Genomic DNA, 22,315 nt, shown 5'->3' with positions numbered 1-22,315 from the left:
ATAAGTTCTAAATGAGGAAATATTAAGTGTTATGGTAGTATATAAGAAGGGCACAATCAAAAGGGTGAAAAGCACATATGGTACCAGGAAAGAGCGAGGTACTTGCTGTGATTGAGCATTACATTATAATGTAATGCTCACATTACAGTATAATAGTTTTCAGTATAATGCAGCACTAAAATAATTTACACAGTATTTGAAATATTAATAGCTGGCTTCCAGCTGGGCGTGGTGGCTCACACCTGTAATCCTAGCATTCTGGGAGGCCAGGGTGGGAGGATGGCTTGAGCTCCAGAGTTTGAGACCAGCGTGAGCAAGAGCAAGACCCCGTCTCTACTAAAAATAGGAGGAAATCAGCTAGACAACTAAAAATATATGGAAAAGATTAGCCGGGCATGGTGGTGCATGCCTGCAGTTCCAGCTACTCAGGAGGCTGAGGTAGGAGGATCGCTTGAGCCCAGGAGTTTGAGGTTGCTGTGAGATAGGCTGATGCCACAGCACTCTAGCCCTGGCAACAGAGTGAGACTCTGTCTCAAAAAAAAAAAAATAAAAATAAATAAATAAATAAAAATCTAGCTTCCCACCAATATATGTACTTCTCTTTCACAGGGTGATTTTGTCACTGGGAATGGCTGCTCACCCAGGAACAATATTTCTCTATCCATCCTGCATCCAGTTGTATCCTTGTGACATATTCTAGCCAAGGGAATATGAGCAACGGTGATGTCACTTCCAGTTTTGGGCTTTAAGAAACAGGTGATCCTTTTACACTCTCCCCATCTGCTGGCTAGATGCAGAAGGTGCTGAGGCCCTAAGAGTTGGGTGAAAGCCATCACTGATCAGAAATGCCCACCCTGCACTGTTATTAATACATAAGAAATGCTCTTCTATTATATAACACTGCTAACATTCTGGGGTTTATTAATTGCAGTAGGGGCTTATTGTGAAGGTTAAAAAATGCTAAATGTTCCTCTGGGTAAAGCAATGATTTTCAATAGAACTAAACTTTGACACTATTTTAATTCTTTCACTATGAAAATAATCTACTGAAGCTAATTTATAAAACAGGAAAACGTCAACCTTAAAGACTTTGCCAAGAGACTTGTATAATACAAATGAACTATTTTGTAAAAAATGGCAAAATTTAGACATTAAAATAGCATATGTGCTTCTCCATCATAAAGGATCCATAGTTAACACAGGTTCAGCATATACCAGCTAACATACAGAATACACGCTGAGAGTTGTTTTTGCTTATTAAATCCGCCTTTCCAAAAAGAACTTAAATGAATAGTGCAAGCAAGACCATGAGATAGAAAAACCATGACATTTACTCGCACTAAAAGCTTTTCCAAATAGTGTAACAAAGGTGAGCTCCTTCAAGATGAAACAAACAAACAAACAAAAAAACACCAAAAAACCATTGTGATTACAATCACAACTGGTAGCAAAACTTAAATCTACATAGTTAACTAGTGTCCATTTTCTTATCATCTATATCTTTCTATTCACGACTAGTGGATCTCTGATTTTCTCAAATTATAGACATAGTTATGATGAAATAATGGGGTGCCAGTCCCATTGGCACTCTTTCTTTGGACGCTAGTGAAATCATAATCAGGAAAAACCCAATAGACTGTAATGATATTAGCCAATAGGCAAATTTCTAAGGAAGAGTTTAAAAGGCAAAGGGAATAGACTATGCAGAAGGCACAAGAAAGGTGTGAACATTACATGTTTGGGAAAGGAAAGAAGACTAATGTCCTACACATATGTTTTACAGTGCTAACACAAAACTGTGCCTTTTAGATCTTCCCACTGCTTTCCTCATTTACTTTTCTGCCCCAAGAATTGTAAATAAACTTGGAAACTGCCATTTTGGAACTTCAGATAAATCTCCTAAAAACCAATGTATTCATTTTCTATTGCTGCTGTTGTTCATAACTAATACCACACACATAGTGATGTAAAAAATCCGAATTTAGTATCTTGTTCGGGAAATCAAAAATCCAACATGGTTTTCTCTGGGCTAAAATAAACTGGGATGCATTCCTTTCTAGAGGCTCTAGGGAAGAAGCAGTTTCCTTGTCTTTTGCAACTTTTAGAGGCCACCCACATTCCTTGGCTTGTAGCTGCTTTCCTATGGCTTCAAAGCTAGAAATGATTGAGTCCTCATATCATATCATGTGGACCTCCACTTCTGCCTCCCTTTTCCATATTTAAGGACCTCTGTCATTACAATGGACCCATCGGGATAATCCAGGATAATCTCCTTTCTTTAAATCAGCTAATTAGCAACCTTAATTTTCCTTTGCCTTATAAAGCAGCATATTCACAGGTACCTGTGAATAGGAGCTGAACATCTCTGGGGGGCATTATTACTCTACCTACTGCACCCAGCTGAATGAAGCTGTCAGTGTGCCTTGCTTGCATGTTAGTGTTGCCTTCTGTTGCTCATCTCCTCTTCTCCCTCTGGCCGCTATTTTAACCTCAGGATAAAAATGATTTTGGAATTGAAATACCCCTTAATTTGTCTTTTGCTGGGTTCACAGTTTCTCAGGTTTTGTCTCCCCCACACACACACTGTCTGACCCCACTTTAATAGGGAGACTCGTAGTGCTTTTGGAATTTTTTTTTTTTTTTTTTTTTTTTACTTAAAGTGGTTTTAAGTGTTTGGGGCTAGGAAAAAATCAAAAACAAAAACATTTTGGAATTTCTGTTTTTCGTAGGAGAGACTCCTTTGAGGAAAGAAAACAACCCAAATTCCTCGCATTTACCCAAGCACAACAAAGCTTATTTAACAGAGCCCACCTTCCAGTCTATCTCAGCCCCTCTGTTGAGTTGACGTCGGCTGACAGACAAGAGGGCCTCATGCTTTTTCCCCAGTGAAGCAGAAAGCTGCATCCCGAATCCTGAACGCCTGTGTGAGTCAGTGATCACACCCTTGATGTTACCTTTCATTTCAACAGCTCTCTTGGCTCCACTTGCTCTGAGCAGTTTTCATTTCCTGCCAGCACAGTGGCACAATTTGCTGGCATTTTCTTTGGGATGCTTTTCATCAAGAGCCTAATGAGTGCCTGGGTTCTGGCTGATGATAAGCATAAGGCTGCCAGGGAAATGCCAAGAGGCCCCCTCAGCTCTGGAAGGCATCTCTGCCTGATTTCCCACCTCCTGCTAAATGTGGGCTAAGGCACCCCCGTATGAGAAATTCTCCACTACTAGAACTGCTCTGACAAGCCACTAAAGCATATGCAAAGAAACCTGAAAACCACCTAAGGCACAGCTTTCAGACACTTGGCTACAAGGAGTTAAGCAGAAAAAATACCTTAATGGAGCTCACTAAATGGACTTGTTAAGCCAAATTCCTGATAATGGATACACCCAGATAACCTAGACACACTAATGGAACACATCCAGAGATAATCAAATTTCCACTAATTAAATAAAATGTTTTCCTATATCTAAGAATTTACTATCTACATCTAAGTACTTTACCAAAACAGGAGGTTGGTTTGTTATTAGCCTAATGCAGTTATAGTAATGATTTTCACTTTCAGAGTATTATTCATTGGAACACCTGACCATTTTGGGAAATGTGATTTTCCTGCTAGCTTGAAATCTTTCCTTTCCTGCTCCCCATTCTTCCAGTCCTATATATATTCTCCAAATTCCACACTTTCCCTTTAATTTGTCTACTTGTTCTCCTTTACTCCTTACATTTGATATGATTCCCCACACCCCCGCCAAAATTCTTTGCTTTCAACCTTCTGAATAGGTATTTATTTTAAAACAGATTTCTGTTTAAGCTGACAAGTCACCCAAAAGGCTGTTACAAAGACAGTTTAATATTTGCATCATGGTCATGTACCAAACAAAGGTTTCATAATTATTTAACAAGAAGTATAATTTTTAAATATTCCTATAAGGTCTCTCTCCACCTCCTACCAGTTCAACTTAGAAACAATGAATGCTGATATTAATCCCTGGCTATATGAGAATTATTTTAAAAACTAGATCTGAAGATTAATGGTAAGTAATACCAGTACTAAGATCTCCTTGACTTTGTGACTCTGAGGCCCTTCAAGTTCAAGGATAAGTAGAGAACATGGAGATCTGGTCTCAACTACAGAAGCCAAGGAATTTTTAATGACCTCATGTGTCCCACATGTCCAGGTCATCATAAGAGCACAGCCTGGGTCTTACCTTACGCCCAATTCAAAGAATAAAATTTTCAAAGTAATGAGATGTATATGAGACTTTGCCCAATATTTTAATATCTCCCCTTCCCTTCATGTTAAAAACTCACTTTCCAGGAGCATTGAAAAGTGGGATCAGAGGATGCTTTTGATGGTTGCCCTTCTATGGCTCATCTTCCTCCTGACAGTCCTCGTCTATACACTGTCAATTTAGATCAGAGGCAACAAAAATTTCTGACTTGTTCTACCTTCTCTGCTCTTAAATCTGAAAGATGTCTTAATTTTATATCACAGGGTGGGAACTCACATCCCCTTTGACCCATTATTCTTGTCCCTTAATCACCAGGCTTAAACAAGAATGCCACTAGTCCTTCACCTTGAAATAAGAATCCACAAGCACGAATGCTTTTGCCAAGAGAATATCATATGCAACCTAAATTATTTAGCTATCCTCCTTCCTTTTTTCTTCTCTTTCCCATTTTGCTTTCCTTTTTCCTTTCCTTTCCTTCTTCAAATATTTATTGTGTACCTATGAAGGGCTAGCTCCAATAACATCTTCCCAGGGAGGCCTTCCATTATTACTCAGTTTTATGTAGTGTTGTCCTTGAACTTTTTCCTCACCATTGCATTTCTTTTTGATTTTACTCATAGCACTTATTCTTATCCTATATTTTCTCTTTGTTTGTTTGTATGTTTGTGGCCTGCCTCTTCCACCTAGAAATGTAAACTTCCTAAGAGCAAGGAGATATTGTCTGTCTTACTCACTGTTTTTTACCTCAGTCCCCAGTACAAAATTTATCACATAGTAGATTGGCAATAAATTTTTGTTGAATGAATGAATGGTATTAGGTATGAGAGATACAGTGTTGAAATATAAATGTTCTTTACTCTTGTAACGAATGCCGTCTAGTGGAAAAGAAAAAAAATTATATTCAAATTTTATTTAGCCAAACTCTAGGAAGGAAAGGTAGATGTGAACATGCATAATGGTGATATAACAGTCTGAAGGAGCCAGGAAAGAGTTCCTTGAGGAACTTTCTTTTAAGCTGAGCTTGAAAGATGGTGATGAGTTGCTTAAACAAAAAGGAAGGAGAAAAGCATTCCAACAGAGGGAAAATTTTTGCAGTGTCAATGCATACAAAGAGGAGCTTTAAAGCATTCTTTAAAATCTTCTGCCCATTTATTGAATATTAAGATTGTACAGTTAATAAGAAACCTATGATATTAATAGAAATAGCTACAGAGACAACAGAATAGTGGTAACTAGCATTCTTGAGAACATCAACTCACCAGATGTCATTTAGTGGGCCACGGAATAGAATGCTCTGTTTAAAATATCTCCTACCTCTTTCTCAATTTCATTTCAATAAGCATGTATTGATAATTTATTTGGAGTCATCCAGTGAATTCAAGTTTTTGGAAGACAATGATTAGTAGCTCGAATGCTTGTTCTCAAGAAGTTTACAATTTGGTGGGGTAGAGAGTTTAAGTATGAAGTGGTAAAAACACAGACAGGGATTGACATGTGATACAATAAAACATAAAGAGAGCCTTATAATTTTACTCATAAAAAACATAAAGAAAGGACGTGCATGCCAGGCTTTAAGGTCAGCAAAGACTTTCTAGAAGAAAGGATCCATAAACCAAGTCTTGAAGATGAAGTGAGAATTGGAAATTTGAAGAGTGGAGTGAGTTGAAGAGGACAAAAAGGATATAGAGGCAGAGAGAACTGCATGAGAAAAAGTCATAGTAACATGGAATAGTACGATATGTGTAGAGATGAATGAGCAGTTTTATATTACTACCAGGTGAATAGACACAGCCTCACAGAGTTATTGTGTGGCTTTGACGAGTTAATATACATGAAGTGTTCAGAACATGCATGGCAGAGAGTGAACACTGAATGAATATTGATGGTCTAGTGAATGTAATGATGGTTGTGGCATGTAGGATTGCCCACATGACAGGAGTGGCTGGACATGAGGTTCAAGAGGCAGGAAGTGCACAGGGCAGGGAAGTCTTTATATGCTATGATAACAAGCTGAACTTTTTCTTATAGGTGATAGTTATGTCAGAGGAGGGTGTTAAGCTGTGAAAAAAATATGTCCTCATTCACACCCTAAATCCATCATCTCTCAGTCTACAGTTGGGAAATAGATTTTTTTTAAAAGCTGAAGAGAATAAAAATTAGTTATGAGGATATTAAGATGGATCAGAAGAAAGATGACAAAGATCTGAAGTTAAATAATGATAATAAAAATAAAGAAGAAAGGATGGATTCAAAATGCACTTATTAAGTAAAGTAAAGGAGACTTTTTTATTGAGTGGATATGGTTTGGGGAGAAGTTGAAGAAGAAAAAGTAGTCAAATGTCATTCGAGATTTCTAACTTAGGTCACAAAGTGAATAGAAGTATCATTAAACAAAAGAGTGAATAAGGGACACACAGTACTGTGTTTCCCCGAAAGTAAGACCTACCCATAATATAAGCCCTAGCAGGATTTCTAAGCATTTGCACAATATAAGCCCAAATCGGAAAATAAGACCTACTGATGGGCGTGGCTACGCAGCGTATCTGCACAACCCGTGCATTTACTCTCAGAGCGGTAAAGAAGACCAGCAACCCTTCTCATCTGCCCCATTGTGACAGCTGCTATCCCAGAGGTGACAGGAAAGGTGCGGGCAGCCCCACCAACAAGGTCGGCTCCCCCTGTCGGGTCTCAGCCATCCTGTGCGTGCTGCAAGCTGAAGCTTTGAGGGAAAAATAACACATCTGCTGAAAATAAGCCCTAGGGTGTCTTCAATAAATATAAGACCTTGTCTTATTTTGGGGGAAACACGGTAGGAAGAACAGACCAATTAGGACAAAAAAGATGTTAAGTTCAATTTTGGACTTGTTGAGTTTTACACGTTCCTCAGATACACAAGTAAATAAATCCAGCAGTCAGTTGGTGTGGTGGTTTGAAAACATGATTAAAAAGTCTTTGACCTTCCTTCTCAACTGTGGAGGAAAACTCTGCTGTAGGAAAGGGACTTGCAAATTTGTGCTATAATTTTAAAATACTGTTTTATATATTTGCATACAACTATGCATATTAGAATAATGGCTTTGAATTGCTTTCATAATATTTGATTAGTGATTTTCAAAACCTCCTTCATTTTTCTTTAGTCATGAGATTTAAAAATTTATGGTATAACTTGAGCCATAAATAAGATATATCAATATAACAAAATAACACATGCTTTTATATATGCCAGTTTTGTCCAGTGGTGTTTGGTAGGAATATAAACCCTTCATTAGGGTTTATAGAGGATGCCCATCATCTGAATATATCATTTCTTACTGTACACTAAAGTATGGTGTATATTAGGAGAGACCATGGGATTTGGGAGTCACATAGATTCTACTGAATCTCCTCTCTGAATTTACCAATAACAGCTATCGCCATTTTTATTGAGAATCTGTTATGTGCCAAGCATTATCGTCTTATCCTTAACTCTCATCAGAATTCTGTAAAGTGGATATTAATTTCTTTATTTTAAATTTGAGGATAAAGGTTTAGAGAGGTTAAATAACTTCTCAAAATTCATTAAGTTAATAAGGATGGAATTTTGGCTTAGATCTGATTTTACAGTGTGTTTGTAAAAGCTTGAACTCTGCAATAAGATAGTCCTCTATTTGGTACCAGTTCTTCGCTTAACAGCTGTGCAGGTTGGGCAAGTATGAATTAATAGCTCTAAGTCTCAACTATTTATAAAACAAAGACAATTACAATTTAAAGGGTTATTTTGATAATTAAATTATGTATATATGCATATGTGATAGGTGCTTGATGAATGTAAGCTCTCTTCTACTAACCATTTTAACTATGTGGATTCTTGCATAGCTATTATATTTCAAAAATATTTTTGTGAATTATCTTCCTAAACAATAAAAAGTTCTTCCCATTCTAATGATAGTTGGAGTTATTTTACTTATTATTAAAAGAGAGTATCTAAACATGTAGAAATGTGATCAGTATACCAAAAAAACCACATATGGATTTTGAAATATCATCTAAATCTTTTGTTTAACCCTTCCTCCACCCCGCAATCCAGTCTAGCTCACTAAACTAGATTTACTAAACTAAGTAACTAAACTCCAAATAGGTAAGAATTCAATGTAGAAGCCTGAGAGCTTATAATTCATTGGTGAAAATTTAATAAATAATTTAATGAATCCACCTCTTCTTACTTCTACTCCTCACCCACCCTCATCTCTTCATTAGTTTTTACTGGCTAAAAACTGTAGAAACTTACAACTGTAAGACTTCATTACTTTTAGAGAATACACTATAATACATTTACTATAAATAATTCACACCATACCATACTTGTCAAAAGGAATGAACAAAGTATATATCATGGTACAGGAGCCTTGATTTTTATTGTTTTTGCTTACTTACTCACTAATTCTCCAACTCCAGCTCCCTGTCACTGTGAATTAGAGTGCGTCTGCTGTATACAAATATTGTATTCTGGGTAATTAGATATTGGGACAGGAGCCTCTGTAAATTACTTTAACTGGCATCAGTACTGAAACAAACAAGAAGTTTTAGTTCTGTTTCTAGTTTTGGTTATTTTCTGACCCTAAACAGCCTGACATAAAGGAGTGCTTTTCTTTGTCAAAGGCAGCCTTTTCAAATCTAACTGCCAGACACACTATTGAGTTATGTGTTCAATTCTAATTGGCTGAGATCTTTTCAATTCAGCAGTTTCATCTTTAATGCAATGGATGTAAGATTATGTGCAGGTCTTTTCAATGGGTTTTCCATACTGGTGATTAGGGCAGAGGATTTGAACATAAGCAGGCTGCTGGCTATTTTTTCTGGCCAATTTAAATTGATTCATTCAAGTTCTTTGTACCACAGGGAAAGGGCAGAACAAATCCAAATGAGTGAGACAGCTATCGCTACACTTTCAGATGGAATAGTAGAAAAGAAGAGGGGGGTGAGACCTGGGGAGGAGAAATACTCTAAATACTATAAAATTGGAGCTCTAAGCAGTCTGGCAGAAAAATTTTGAAACTTAAGGCTTCTGTGTAGAATCAAGGTCACCAGGAAAACTATTTCCAAGATTGATTTTGACTTCTTTAGGTTCAAAGGGCTATGCAAATAGCAAATATTCTGCATATCTGATCCCACCAGGAGCCATGGTGAGTAAACTCTTTTTCTGAAAGTATTGCAAAATAGAGTAGGTAACTCTTCCAGAACTCCAAAACACCCCTCGATGTGCCATATCATAATACCAGAAAGAAGGTCAGCTAAAATTTAATTTGAGTCAGGTGAATAATTTGGCTGAGAACCATTCAAACACAGGTGCTGTTGAGAGACTCCACAGTTTTCTGTTAAGAGGCTAAACTAGGATGAGCTATTCAACTTGGGCAGATAGACTCCTATTCAAATAGGCAGATCCTGGTTGTGAAGCTCACTTCCAGTTTCTCTCTCTCAGGATAGGATAGTGTACATGATAAATCGTATACATTATCTCTTCTATAAAGAGGGAACTCCAAGTGGAGTTTTGGTGCTTCCTCAACTTCATCTCAACTTCATCTCCAAATTGCTCAGGAAAACCCTTAGTATGCTATATCAATTAATTTGGTGACTCCTTCTTTGAGGGAAAAAGGGAAGCAATTCTTTATTACAAGGCCACATTGGCACTCTCTGAACACACGAAAACAATGCAACATTTCTCTAGCAAGAGAAAATAGCAACAATTTTCATTTTGTTGTTTGACTTGCTTTGCCCCAGAACATATGCAAAATATCCATCTGTCTCCTGGGTACTAACATTCAATTTGTTAAAATTCATAGTAATAATAGAATGCAACACTGATGCTCAGCACATTGGTTTGAACAAATAAGGCTGACAAATACGGCATATGTTGCAGAGGCCAGTGGGCAATTCCGCTAAGCTGAAAGATCTTTTTTGTCATTTGGTAGGAAATCTTAGGAGGTTACATGATGCTACATTGTTTCATAAAAGTGTGGAATTCCACAAAAAATAAAGGTAAAGCCAGTTTTCAACTATCACTCTCAATCAACTAAAAACAAACAAAGCTAACCCTTGTGAAGAGATAGCTGTAGTGGCAATTTCTGAGTTGCCTTCTGGAAGACTAATACTTTGTAAACAGTCTTACTCTGAAACATATTTCTTAAGAGACACTGTCTGAAAATCATTTGAATTAATGCAATGTGTTGAGCAGATAGAATTTAGGATGGCCTCCCTGAGACTTCAGAATATTTAAGATTTCCCAACTGATACTCAAACATAGAGCTATCTACATTTTTAAAAATACAAAATAGAGGACTTTTATGCCAAACAGAAATGAAATTGTATATTTAATTAAAAACATGCACTTGTTTATGTGAATGTTCATGGAACAGTATTCTTAATATCCCTAAGTTGAAAATTATCCCAATGCCCATGAACAAAACAATTAATAAACGAATTGTGATACAGACACATAGCAGTATACAACAGTAAGAATGAAGGATCTACGACTGCTTACAATGATATGGATAGATCTCATAAGTTGTTGGCTAAAAAAAGCCAGACACAAAAAAGTATATGCCATAACATTCCATTTATATAAAGTACAGAAAGAGGCAAAACCAATCATGGTACAAGAAGGCAGTAGTAACCTCCTTGGGGGAGTGATTTGAAGAGAGTGGAAATGGGATTTCTAAGGTGCTAGTCATGTTCAGCTTCCTCATCTGGGTGCTGGGGGAGTTTGTGAAAATTAATTGAGCTGTACATTTATAATATATGCAAACGTGTACATATTTGAATGTATATGATACTCAGATAAAAAGTAAAAACGATAGCAGCCCTACATTTAACTCATTATCTAATATTCCATGTCTATTCACTTTTTAAAAAGTAACTCCTATATCATTTTTTCACTAGTAGTCTTCAGACTTATATGTTTTTCCTTCTCTTTATCTATTTGCTTACTATATGCCTACAACAGCTCTCTAGTTCCATTCATCGAACCATCTCTCCTTTCATTGATGGACTTTCATTTCCCATTTTAGGCAGAAAATTTTTATAAATAAATCAGCTTGGTAGGCTGAGAAATCTTATAGCTTAGTAATTGCCTCTTTCAGGATGATCTTTTAGGGTTCTAGCATTCAAAAAGATAAATATATTTCTTTACATACTTAAACATTTTAAAAAGACAATGCAGTCATCAAAAGTTAAAATGACAAAACATTTCCTTAAAGTCTGGCATATTTTACAATATTCAGTTATAACCCTATAATTTCAATGACAATATATGCTGTTCCATATCACCTAAAATACCAATTATTTGTTATTTAATTCATGCCAGCCAGCCTTCTAAGCAATTTGCACATATTATGTCATTTAATCTTTACAACCTTGTGAAGTAAAAGTTTTTGTTATCCTTTTTCAGATAAGAACAGTGGAGCTCATTAAGGTTAAATAACTTGCACAAGGTCAAAGAACGTGGCTGATTTACACCCAGGTGTTCTCACACCAGAGTCTAAGCTCTCACCACTCTGAGCTTAAGTAAGCTTATTCTTAAGCACTAATCATTGGCTCCCTCACATTTTTCTAGCACAGGTGTTGTCATCAGGGTTAGATCTGACAAATGGTCCTTTTTTCCCTTGTTCTTAATCCCCTTTTTAAAAATTCAAAAACTCATCAAAATACCCCTATTTAAGAGATAATGACTAGCTCTAATCCACTCTAGTATCATTACATATCACAATTTTGTTTCTCCAGTATTTAGAAATGTGACCATTTCTTTTTAAAGTACAAATACTGAGAATGCCTTCAGCTCATCTGCAGCCCAGGAGTTGCTTTCTGTAATGATGGTCTATTGGACTCTTTGATCCAAGGCCCCAGAGACTCAAATAAAATCTACAGAAGAAATGAGAGTGTGCAAGTCATACAAGCAAAGAAATTACTAATGCATTGACATAATCTATGCACACAGTATTACTGTAGAAATGCATGATTAAAAACATACCTTTTTCATAAGCCCACATCAAACATGTCTGCTCATCTTTTTCACCACTGGACCTGCTGGGATCACAAGCTACTAGATTCATATCAGCTCCATTATCCAGTAAGAACTGAACCAGGCGAATGTGACCATGGTAACAAGCAGAGTGTAATCCTGTAATAGAAAAGAATTGAAAGAATGAAAGAAGAACAAAAGAAAACTGCACCCCAATTTTCAAAGTATACTTATCACCACATAATAGCATTGTTTCCAGAGATATGAAGTAATGATTGATTTCTTTGATGAAGAATTCATTTTATTATTGAGCAAAGAAGACAATACTTTAAGCAAAGGAAGTATTTTATTCTACTCGATCTTCTTTATATACTGTCTTTTGCTCAGTACAATTTCTCATATTTCTACATCTATTGTAATTACCAAGAAAAAAAATGTTAGCATCTTTACACAAGTAAAAGAACAAAGACCCCAAAGAGATATTTTTCTTGACCACCAAACCAAGGGTAGGGTGGTGTGGGCAGTCTTTCCTTGGAGTAGGCTATAAGTGGGTTCATTGCCTGTAGATAATTTAGCATAATAATGAAATTGACCAAAAGTCAGTCTGCTCTTTATTAAATATCATCACCAGTCACCATCCATTCTAAATGATGCCAGATGATAAAATACCTCTCCCCATTGAGATTTTCCACTCCCAATGTCCCCTTATTCCTTGGCACACCACTATGCTTGAGCATTGATAAGCATCTGGAACTAGCAATGTTTTCACGACAGTCTTACCTGTATGCCCATCCCTTCCTTGGTGGTTGATGTTTATGACATTCTGATCAAGAAGAAATTTAACTAGGTCAATGTTCTTTCCATAGGTACATGCACTGCAAAAACACAAAATAAGGAAAATAGAAGGCCCTTGTTATAGGCTAAATTGTATCCCACGCCCCAAATTCATATGTTGAAGCCCTAACCCCCATAACTTCACAAAGTGACTGTATTTAGAGATAGTGTCTTTAAAGAGATGATTAAGTTAAAATAGGATCATTAGGGTGGGCTCTAATCCAATATGACTGGTGTCCTTATAGGAAGAGGGGATTAGGACACATGACACAGGAAGAGAGGGACAACTGTGTGAAGACACAGCTAGGTGGCCATCTTCAAGCCAAGGACAGATCTCAGAATAAACCAAACCTGCTGACACCTTGATCTTGGGTCTTCTAACCTCCAGAACTGTGAGATGATAAATTTCTGTTGTTTAAGCCACCCAATCTGTGGTACTTTGTTTATGGCAGTCCTTAATGCTGATTAAGCCAGGCTATTCTAGTTGCTCATGTGTATGTAAGGGTGCCAAAGAGACAAAGAAGGAAGAAGGAAGGAAGGAGAAAGAAGAAGGAGGTAATAAAATTGAAGCAAGCACTGTACATCAAGGGTGAATAAAAATGTGTACATAATGATAAAATCCTAAAGATTCTCACATCTGGACCTTCAAGAAAGGAGATGTAAATTTCTAGTGTTTTCGTGTCAAATATTTCCTACAATTTTGATTTTAGTTCTTTACCATAAAAAGAGAAAAGATACTGTATTGTAAGAGCTCCACACATTTTTAGCGGTAGGACCTGAGAATGATTCTGCAGAACAATTGAATGAAGAATCCAGGAAGCTACTGGATTTTTAGTCAAATCCAGAGTAAAGTCTGAAATTGTTCCCTGGAAAAACCATCCACTGTCTCTTCAGAGACTTCCTTAACCAGAAATAACATCTCAAAGCTGTCATTTTACTGAGGGAGCATTTATTGTAGACTCAAAATCCAGAGTTCTGTCATGCACTAGCCAGAGGACCTCACACAAGTTATTTGGCCTCTTTGAGTTTAGTTTTACTATCTATAAAATAATGATAGATGATATCTTCTCTATTTGTCAAATTGTTCCTGAAATTTCAAGTGAATTAATGCTTATAGAATCATATTACAGGCTGTAGAGGACTGTTCATTATCAGCTCTTTCCAGTTATGAGAAAGTTTTTGTGAAAAAATTAACATATTCCAGGAACCAGAGAAAATAAGATTTTTATAGATAAACTTTACAGCTCGATTTGATGAAGTGCTTAATTGAAATTCTGATTTCTACTGTTTATTAGTAAAGCGAAGATGCCCAGAGAAAAAGATTTTATGTAAGATAAAACATGCCTAGCAATGACTACGAGATTTAATTTTTTGACTGTAATTCTCATCAATTTTCTGTAGTTTCATAATGAATGCCTCTACTTTTAGCACCATTTGATCACAAGCAATATTCTACTTCCAAACTCCAGAGAGCTACAAGGTATGTACTGGGAGACTGGAAGGAGATTGCACTGGGCAAAGCCCCATCTAGATCATGCCTAAAGGAAGGGCACAGCAACTTGACTCTAGAAGAAAGAGGAAATTTACTGGGTATTATTACTATTTCCTCTTCCTGGGATGGCCTTGCTCAAGTCATTTTTCTTTAATGAAATGCCATTCATTCTTCTTCCAATTGAACCATTACTCCCTCATTCTCATGAGCCAAAGGCAGACTTCATTGCTGTCTCCTTTGGTTCCTTGTCATTTCAATTTTATGGCTCTTATCACATTGTGTTATGGGAAAGAATACACCTCTGTTTACCTTGTTACCCTATATGGAGCTCCTTTAAGGAGGGAAAGGATCCTGTCATCTTAATGTTCCTACCAGCACCAATAGAAGGCAAGCCTTTAATAACTCTTTTCTTGAATAATTGAGTGAATAAAAAGCTACCATCTCAGTACAATATATTATATCACCATTAATTATTTGCATTATAGGACTTGTAACAGTACACATTTAACATTCCATTGTCTGAATTGATTCATTGTTTATTTTCAAAGCAACGACTATAGAAAATAATGAGTTTGGAATATATACAAAATATATGTGTAAATATATGTATGCATTTATATATACATGCACATGTGTATGTCCTTTTAATATATGTCTGCAAATACATGCATGTGTATGTATGTGTGTGTATATACATATGAAAATAATGACAGAAATGCATTGAGTGTTTACTATGCAAAGCACTGTGATTTGTACATACAAAAACTATATTCAGAGTGAATTCCTCATGTAAAAGAAATTTCTTTTATAAATATGTGCTTAAAATGAATAGAACAAAATATTAATCTGTTATTTCTAATAGCCACATACTTACACAAAATATTATAAAACAATTGAGTATATACTTTTAACTCATTTCATAAAATTTCTTATCTAGACAATCTTCTGGAGGTGACAGTCACCTTCTGATTACAGTTGGTTCCAATTTTAGTGCACAAAGTAGCAAAATGATTTGAAAACTAGCCTGAGGTGTCAGTCTTAACAGCCATGACTTAATGAAGAAAGAGAATACCAGCAACCAGTACGTATCAGTTCTGCCAACTGCCCCTTCAGGGACAGATATCACTAATCTATTTTGACTGAAGGCATGATCTGAAGAGTTCCTGCTTCTGTTCTGTTACTAAGTGTGTAGAAAACAGACAAAATATTTTGCTACTAGAACATGAAGATATGTAAACTGCACAGGATTTGGAATTAGGCAGGCATTTATTTTCTAGCCATAAGTAACTTTGGCAAGTTCCTTGGCTACCCTGAGCCTCAACTTTCTCATCTGTAAAAGAGAGATAATAAATTCAACTTCATAAAATGGTTATGAGGATTAAATGATACAATGAATGCAAATCAACTGGCATATAGTCACCACTCCATAAAGGATGGCTTTTCTTCACCTTCCTTTTGGCTGAACTCTTTGGTTGATAAGAAAAATTTGGAAATTCATGTGAAATTTGACAGGTTGATGCCTAATGCAGAAGCACATGCTTAATTTTAGTTCAGTATGAAAAAGAGTCTCCTCATTTCTACGATTCATCAGTGCAATATAAACATTATATAAATAACAAATTAGTCTCAAATACATTTTTAGAGGTTGCGAAGTAGCCAAGAAATACGTAATATATAGGTAAATGATCTTATATTCAAGATTTACTAAATTTAAATGGCTATGCTTTACATTGATAGGAAAGTAGCAACTCATTAAAAATGAAGACTTTAAATTTTATAAAACATCCACCTTCCTTCTGCACATTTTAGGAAACTATGGCTCTGAGTTATTAGCAACATTTTCTTTCCTTTTTATCTCTTTTATTTGTATTGCAACTTTTCTAATCCCAGCTGCTCTTTCAATGTATTTCTCTAAAGCACACTGTAAAGGGCTCTCATGGATTCCTAGAAAAGAGCTAATGCCTTCTTAGGTATCTGAGTGGCCACCCTGACTAGGCTTTTACAGGCTGACAGATGGATGTCTTAGATAGGTAGACACATTTGCACACAAGGTTTAAGTGGTAAGGAAAAAAGTGTCACATTTGATGCTGATGAATTCTGGTAATGAGATTCTTGTCGGAGGAGGATTATGGGCACAGCCCTTTTTGGCAGCTTTCCACGGAGTGAAGAGGAATAGAAGCAATATGCTTACAGATGTTGATATGCCTGTTGCCCTGGCAACATCAGTCCCTGTTTTTGTGGCTGCTGCCAGGAATGCAGCATCTGGCTCCGGCCCCATCTGTTGTACTGACTATAGCATCTGCCTTCACCTTTTCTTCTGTGCATCTAGCTTGGGCTCCTTGTCCTCTGCTCTACCTCTTCTATCGGTCTCTGATTGCAACATCTGCCACTATTTGTTCTTGCTTTATGTACACAACTTCAGGTGCTGTACAGTGTCAGCTAAGTTAGCGGCTATGGCACTTAAATATTCTTTTACCTGTGAAAAGCTGTTTCACTGAAGATGTTTTCCTTAGTCAGACTTTCTGTTCCTGATATTTGGATGATTTCCTTGGCGACTTCAAATTTGCCATTGTAGCATGCCCTAGATTTGAAGAAAATATTTTGATAATAGTAAGAGAGTGCATGTGGTGTACCTGGAGGACCTATGGAACCCTACATAATACTCACAGATGCAAAGGGGTGTCTCCATAAATATTAACAACATGGGGTTGAACTTCCAAATTACTTTGGAGCAGGTACTTCACAATATCACGGTGTCCAAATCGACAACAGAAATGGAGCGGGACGTGGTCTTCATTATCCTGAGCATTCACTGTCAACAGCAAGAAAAAAAAAGACATGTTCTCTGGAATCTTCTGTTTCTCAGCCTTCATATGTGTAATACCATGGACATTTCTAAGTGCCTGAGAGACATCTGAAGATTTCCAGTTAATGATAATAATAGGGGAAATTAAGTGCAACCAATTAAAAAAGTTATAGTTCTATTTTATTGCCTATTACCACATTAAACAGATTTTCTTCTAGCTCCTATAAATTCTATGGAATGCATCTAATCAAATCTACCTTGCAGAATGGAATAGTTCAGGAAACTAATAAGCATCCAAAAGGTACGTGTGGCCTTATTTCCACAAGTATCTCCTTTCAAATTGATTTTTTTTTCTCTGAAGCACATTAAAATTACAGATTCTGGTCAGAGCACCATTCTCAGAGATTTTGGTTCAGTAGGTTAGAGTGAGGCTCTGCAATCTATATGTTTAAAATACTGTTTAGGAAGTTCTGATGTATACCCTTAGCTGAGAATTGCTATACTACAGCATGCAAAGCATGGTATAATGAAAAGGAAGAGCACTTTAGCATGAGAAAGATCTCATTAGTTGTGTTACAGGTTATTTAAAATTCAGTTCTTCACTCAGTAGTGGACATTTGTTCTTCTCTTTGGACCACCCAACCTTATAACCTCTTCTGACATGTGAGTAATTCCCTATACTGCAAGTACTGACAAGAGGCCAAGACCATGTTCTATCATAGAAGCTAAAAATGTACTTTCCAAGATCTCTTTGCAGCAAGGGCACAGAATTAATGGAGGATTCTCATATGTTCTGTTTTAGGCTTGTTATCCTGGGATAATTCTTAATAGTGACTTTTTTACTCTCAACAGTTCCCTGGTTTAGTCACCAATGTACAGACTCCTCCAATCAACACACCATATTAGACTTTGACTTCAGAATTTGATAACACAAAAAAACAGTGGCAACGGGGCAGTGGTGATAATAGCTCCATCCAATTTCTACTGGTAGCAATTCCAGCCACAGATTCAGTGCCCTTGTTGTTGGCACCAGAAGTACAAATGTTGATGTGTGTGCCTAGCAGGGGTGTCAGTGTGTCTTCAGGGGATCAGATTTGGGGCATGATTTGGGATGTTAGTCCTCACTGTGAGTCTTCTAAACCTAGCTTTCTACCCTATTCTGGGGAAGATTCTGTGTGCTAATTGATATCCTTTGGTATATCTCTTTTATGCTTAAATTAGCAAGAGTGACTTTACAATTCTTAAAAGTAAGAAAGCTTGCCTGATACATTCTGACTTAAGAAATTATCACTATGCATTAACTACCAAGCTAGTGTTGGAGGCACTAACGTCTTATTAGAAGCAGTGGATATAATAACACCATTGTTGCAGGGATCCTGAAAGGATTAAAGGCGATGTGGTTGCAAAGCATCTATCTAGTATGATGCCTGTTACATATTAGAGATTTTTAAAAAGTTACTCTACCTTTTTGCTAATGTCCCCCTTAAAATTTGCTAAGTCCTAAGACCAATCATCTACTATAAATGCATAGAGTCCATACCCTCAAATATCTTACAGTATAGTTGAATAGTCAATAATTACAAGCCTGAAGTACTAACAACTGAAAACCAAACTGCTTAATTCTAGGTCTGACTTTAACTCAATTTTTAAACTAAAATAATTGGATCAAGTGCTGTAAAGTGATTTATTTTATGTATTTGATTACTTTGTCATTCTGCACAGGGTGCTTTATTCAAAATAGAAAATAGTAGACATTAACGTACTTGTCATTCTCATTCTCTTATATATCTATAATAGAAATTCTCTGTGGAACAAAAAATACTGAAGGGAAGGAAAAATTTTTTAAAACTGATGAAGAATAAGAAAAATTTACTACTGTTATTATAATCATCATTTAACAATCAGTAAAGACTGATTTAAGCCTTGTAGTTGCTATATTTGTAGACAACCATTCTCATTTTATTGTCCCGCAAGATTTTAAGCCAAAGAGAAGTCTTTAACAAAATCACTGAGTTTTTCCCCTCAAGGCTGTTAATGAAAAATAAATCTTTGAATCTTTTATATTAATCAGTAGCTCAGAAAGACACCTTTCACTCAGAAGAACGTCCCTAGTTCTTTTGATTATCTCCCTTTTTATAAAACTTTCGCTTTGTTCACATTCTCTTCTAAGCCAGGGAAAGTCAATGCCACAAGTCGATGTTCGAGAACTGTTGGGAGCCCAGGGCATCTGGAGAGTCACATAAGAGTTCTTGAGGTTCAGAAGGGAAATTGTAAAGCAGAATGCAGTGCAATCTCATTAATTTATGATTTGCCTTTGGTGTCTCTGGCCCCGCCCAACACTATTCTTCTCCAATTGAATCAATCAACTTCAGAGTAGGTTATCAACTTGGTGAATTACCTGCAGTTGCCTAGACATTATCTCTATCAAAAAAGATATAAATACCGACTGGAGGTACAAGCCAGGAGACTTACAGGATCAGAAACAGAGTTTATATATATACCTCTATATATACCTCTGTTTTTGTTTCAGTCATTGTGATCTACTTAGTTTTGTCTTGAACCAACTTGTAAAGACAAAAATAAAGTTATATTATTATATCTTATTTCAGGAAACTTGAATGTGTGAATGATATTCTATTTGCTCTAACTTAACATCTTATTGAGAGACTTAAATGGAATTTCAAACGAAGAAATATATGTGAATTATTAGAAAAATGTTTAGTGCTTAGTCCTCTACTTTCAAGAGAGTAGATGTTCAGTAATGTCTTTTGAAAGAAAGGTTGGATAAATGGGCTGATGGGTAGATGTTCCTTCTTCCTTATTTCTGTTTATTGACCTTAAAGATAAAATAAAAATTTCTAGATTAACCAAGTAATTCCAGCAGTTCCCAGAGGATCTTTAAAGTAACTTGCAAATGTGTCTTAAATAGCTTTCAATAACAAAACCATGTAATAGCTCCAATAAGATATATTAAAAACAAACAAACAAACAAAAAAACACTTCCTTCTTACTGGGCATGCCCCTAGGAGTTTTTTGTGGCTTTCTGTAATATCCAGTTCCATGTTATTGTGTTATTTAAAAGAACTATAGGATTTAAGAAGCAGGTGACAAAAACGAATAAATTCTGAATTTAATTTTTTCTGTTTTCAACATTATCAAATGATACATTTTGAGGACCATATCACTATTTTTTTTCTTATGCAGTCCAGCAATATTTTAACCTTTTCAATCTCATTCAATACTTTTCTCCTTTTTCGTTGTCCTAAGAGATACAAAGAAGCAGACCAGAGACTTAAAACATACCTGACTGAATAGGTCAGCCTTCCAAACATGTTAAACTGAAGAGACTGCCTTGAGAATCACATTTTGGGTAATTTTGTAAGCTGGATTTATTTTTATTTGTGACATTCCGTTACCATGGAAACATACTGTAAATTGTACTCCTTTTGGGGTTATTCATTTAATCGTCCTCTTATGTCCATTTACCACAGGCAGGGTCCATATCTAAAATAAATCATCTGGAGGCTTAGCAACATTTTGAAATAAGTGAAGTAACTGATGAAAATCCTGTGCAGTGTCCATTGGCACAGCAGATCTTCTGATTTATTTTTTGCAATTGGTTGAAGTGCAAATGGTACTTAATATCAAGCATGTACTAGAAGGAAATAAAAAACTTAAAAATCTGACTCATGCTGTCTCTTGATTTTTTAAAATGATTGGGTAGGAGGCATGAAGTACTTGTGTGAGTCAGAAAGAAAAAATTAAAAATTATATCATATGATGCTGGTAAGTAAGGGGAATACAGGTGTAGTACACATTTCAATGCCTTTTGCAGAAGAATCCTTTGATCCTGGCGACATGCTGATCATAAATGACACTCATTTTGACACTACTGAGCTTTGGAGTTGTGCAGAGGAATAAAAAGCTAAGGTTGGCATCAATAATAAAAAGAAAAAGTGATGTGGTTCCTGACCCCTTGGAAAAGTGAGGCGGTTTCAAAAACACAATTATGTGTTCAGTGGTTCGTGTGGGTGCACCTCTGCCTATTTTAAACTAACAGAATGAAAGAGATTGCTTAAATAAGGTCCAAGGAACAGTGTTGCTTACATCCTGACAACATAGGTTATTTATAATAATGCTATAAGGTAGATGCACGAGTTATTGAACACTGGCATATAGAAAACAATACAAACTATGTTTCTTAAATTTTACAAAATAAAGTGGCTCCTGTTTCCAACTTGGAAATTGGAAATTGCCCTACTCTCTTGCCACAGCTGTTTCTAAGAGCCTTTGTGTTTGTCTTTTGGGTAGATGAAAACATTGATTAGCTTTATTAACTAAATATCAATCTGAATTTTGGGCCAAGGAACTGGTAGTTCTAGAGATTTGACAACCATGTCCTTTTAGAAATGTGTATTGTTCCTGCTGCAAAGGCCAGCAGCTCTTACAGCTGGGCTTTTAATTAGGTCTCTTGGGGGTCAATGGAAGGATGTTGGATATGCCTGAGAGAATTTAATGGCAAGCTGTAACTGAGTGAATTTATGTCAAAAAATAAAGTTTTTGAAGAAATGTGGAAGAATGAAATTTTTCAATACTTTTAATCAACTTTCCAAAATTCATTTTATAATTTAAAAAATTAAGGGAAATTCTATTCTATTAACCAATTCTAACATCCTTCTATGTATCCTAAAGCTTTTTGCTAAGTTGATCACACTCAAACTCTATCTCTATTTAAAAATATAGTAATATCATATCAAATATTGGTGATACTGTGGGGAGCAACTGAAACTTTCATATCACTGTGGGATTAAAAAATAGTATAAACACTTTGGAAAACTAGAAATTTCCTAAAAAGTTAAACATATGAATTACTCTTTGATTCAGCAATCCCACTCCTATTACACACTTAAGAGAAATGAATGTGCATGTCCACAAAAAGATTTGAATAAGAATGCTGCTGGCA

The 22,315-nt window shown here is 36.1% G+C and overlaps 1 protein-coding gene across 1 annotated transcript in view; it reads right to left on the bottom strand.

Moving 5' to 3' along the window:
* Window positions 1-22,315, bottom strand: part of TNNI3K (TNNI3 interacting kinase) — a 276,625-nt gene that overhangs the window by 152,484 nt on the left and 101,826 nt on the right. Inside the window, exons 8-11 of the mRNA XM_012760372.2 lie at window positions 17,214-17,358; window positions 17,023-17,127; window positions 13,001-13,095; window positions 12,230-12,379 (exon numbers count right to left, since the gene is read on the bottom strand). Coding sequence (XP_012615826.2) covers window positions 12,230-12,379; window positions 13,001-13,095; window positions 17,023-17,127; window positions 17,214-17,358 — 495 coding nt within the window. The remainder of the gene's footprint in view (window positions 1-12,229; window positions 12,380-13,000; window positions 13,096-17,022; window positions 17,128-17,213; window positions 17,359-22,315) is intronic.

Source organism: Microcebus murinus, chromosome 2, assembly GCF_040939455.1.
Source record: "Microcebus murinus isolate Inina chromosome 2, M.murinus_Inina_mat1.0, whole genome shotgun sequence".
In the NCBI taxonomy this organism is placed as follows: domain Eukaryota; kingdom Metazoa; phylum Chordata; class Mammalia; order Primates; family Cheirogaleidae; genus Microcebus; species Microcebus murinus.
This window is presented reverse-complemented; position numbering and strand designations above follow the sequence as displayed.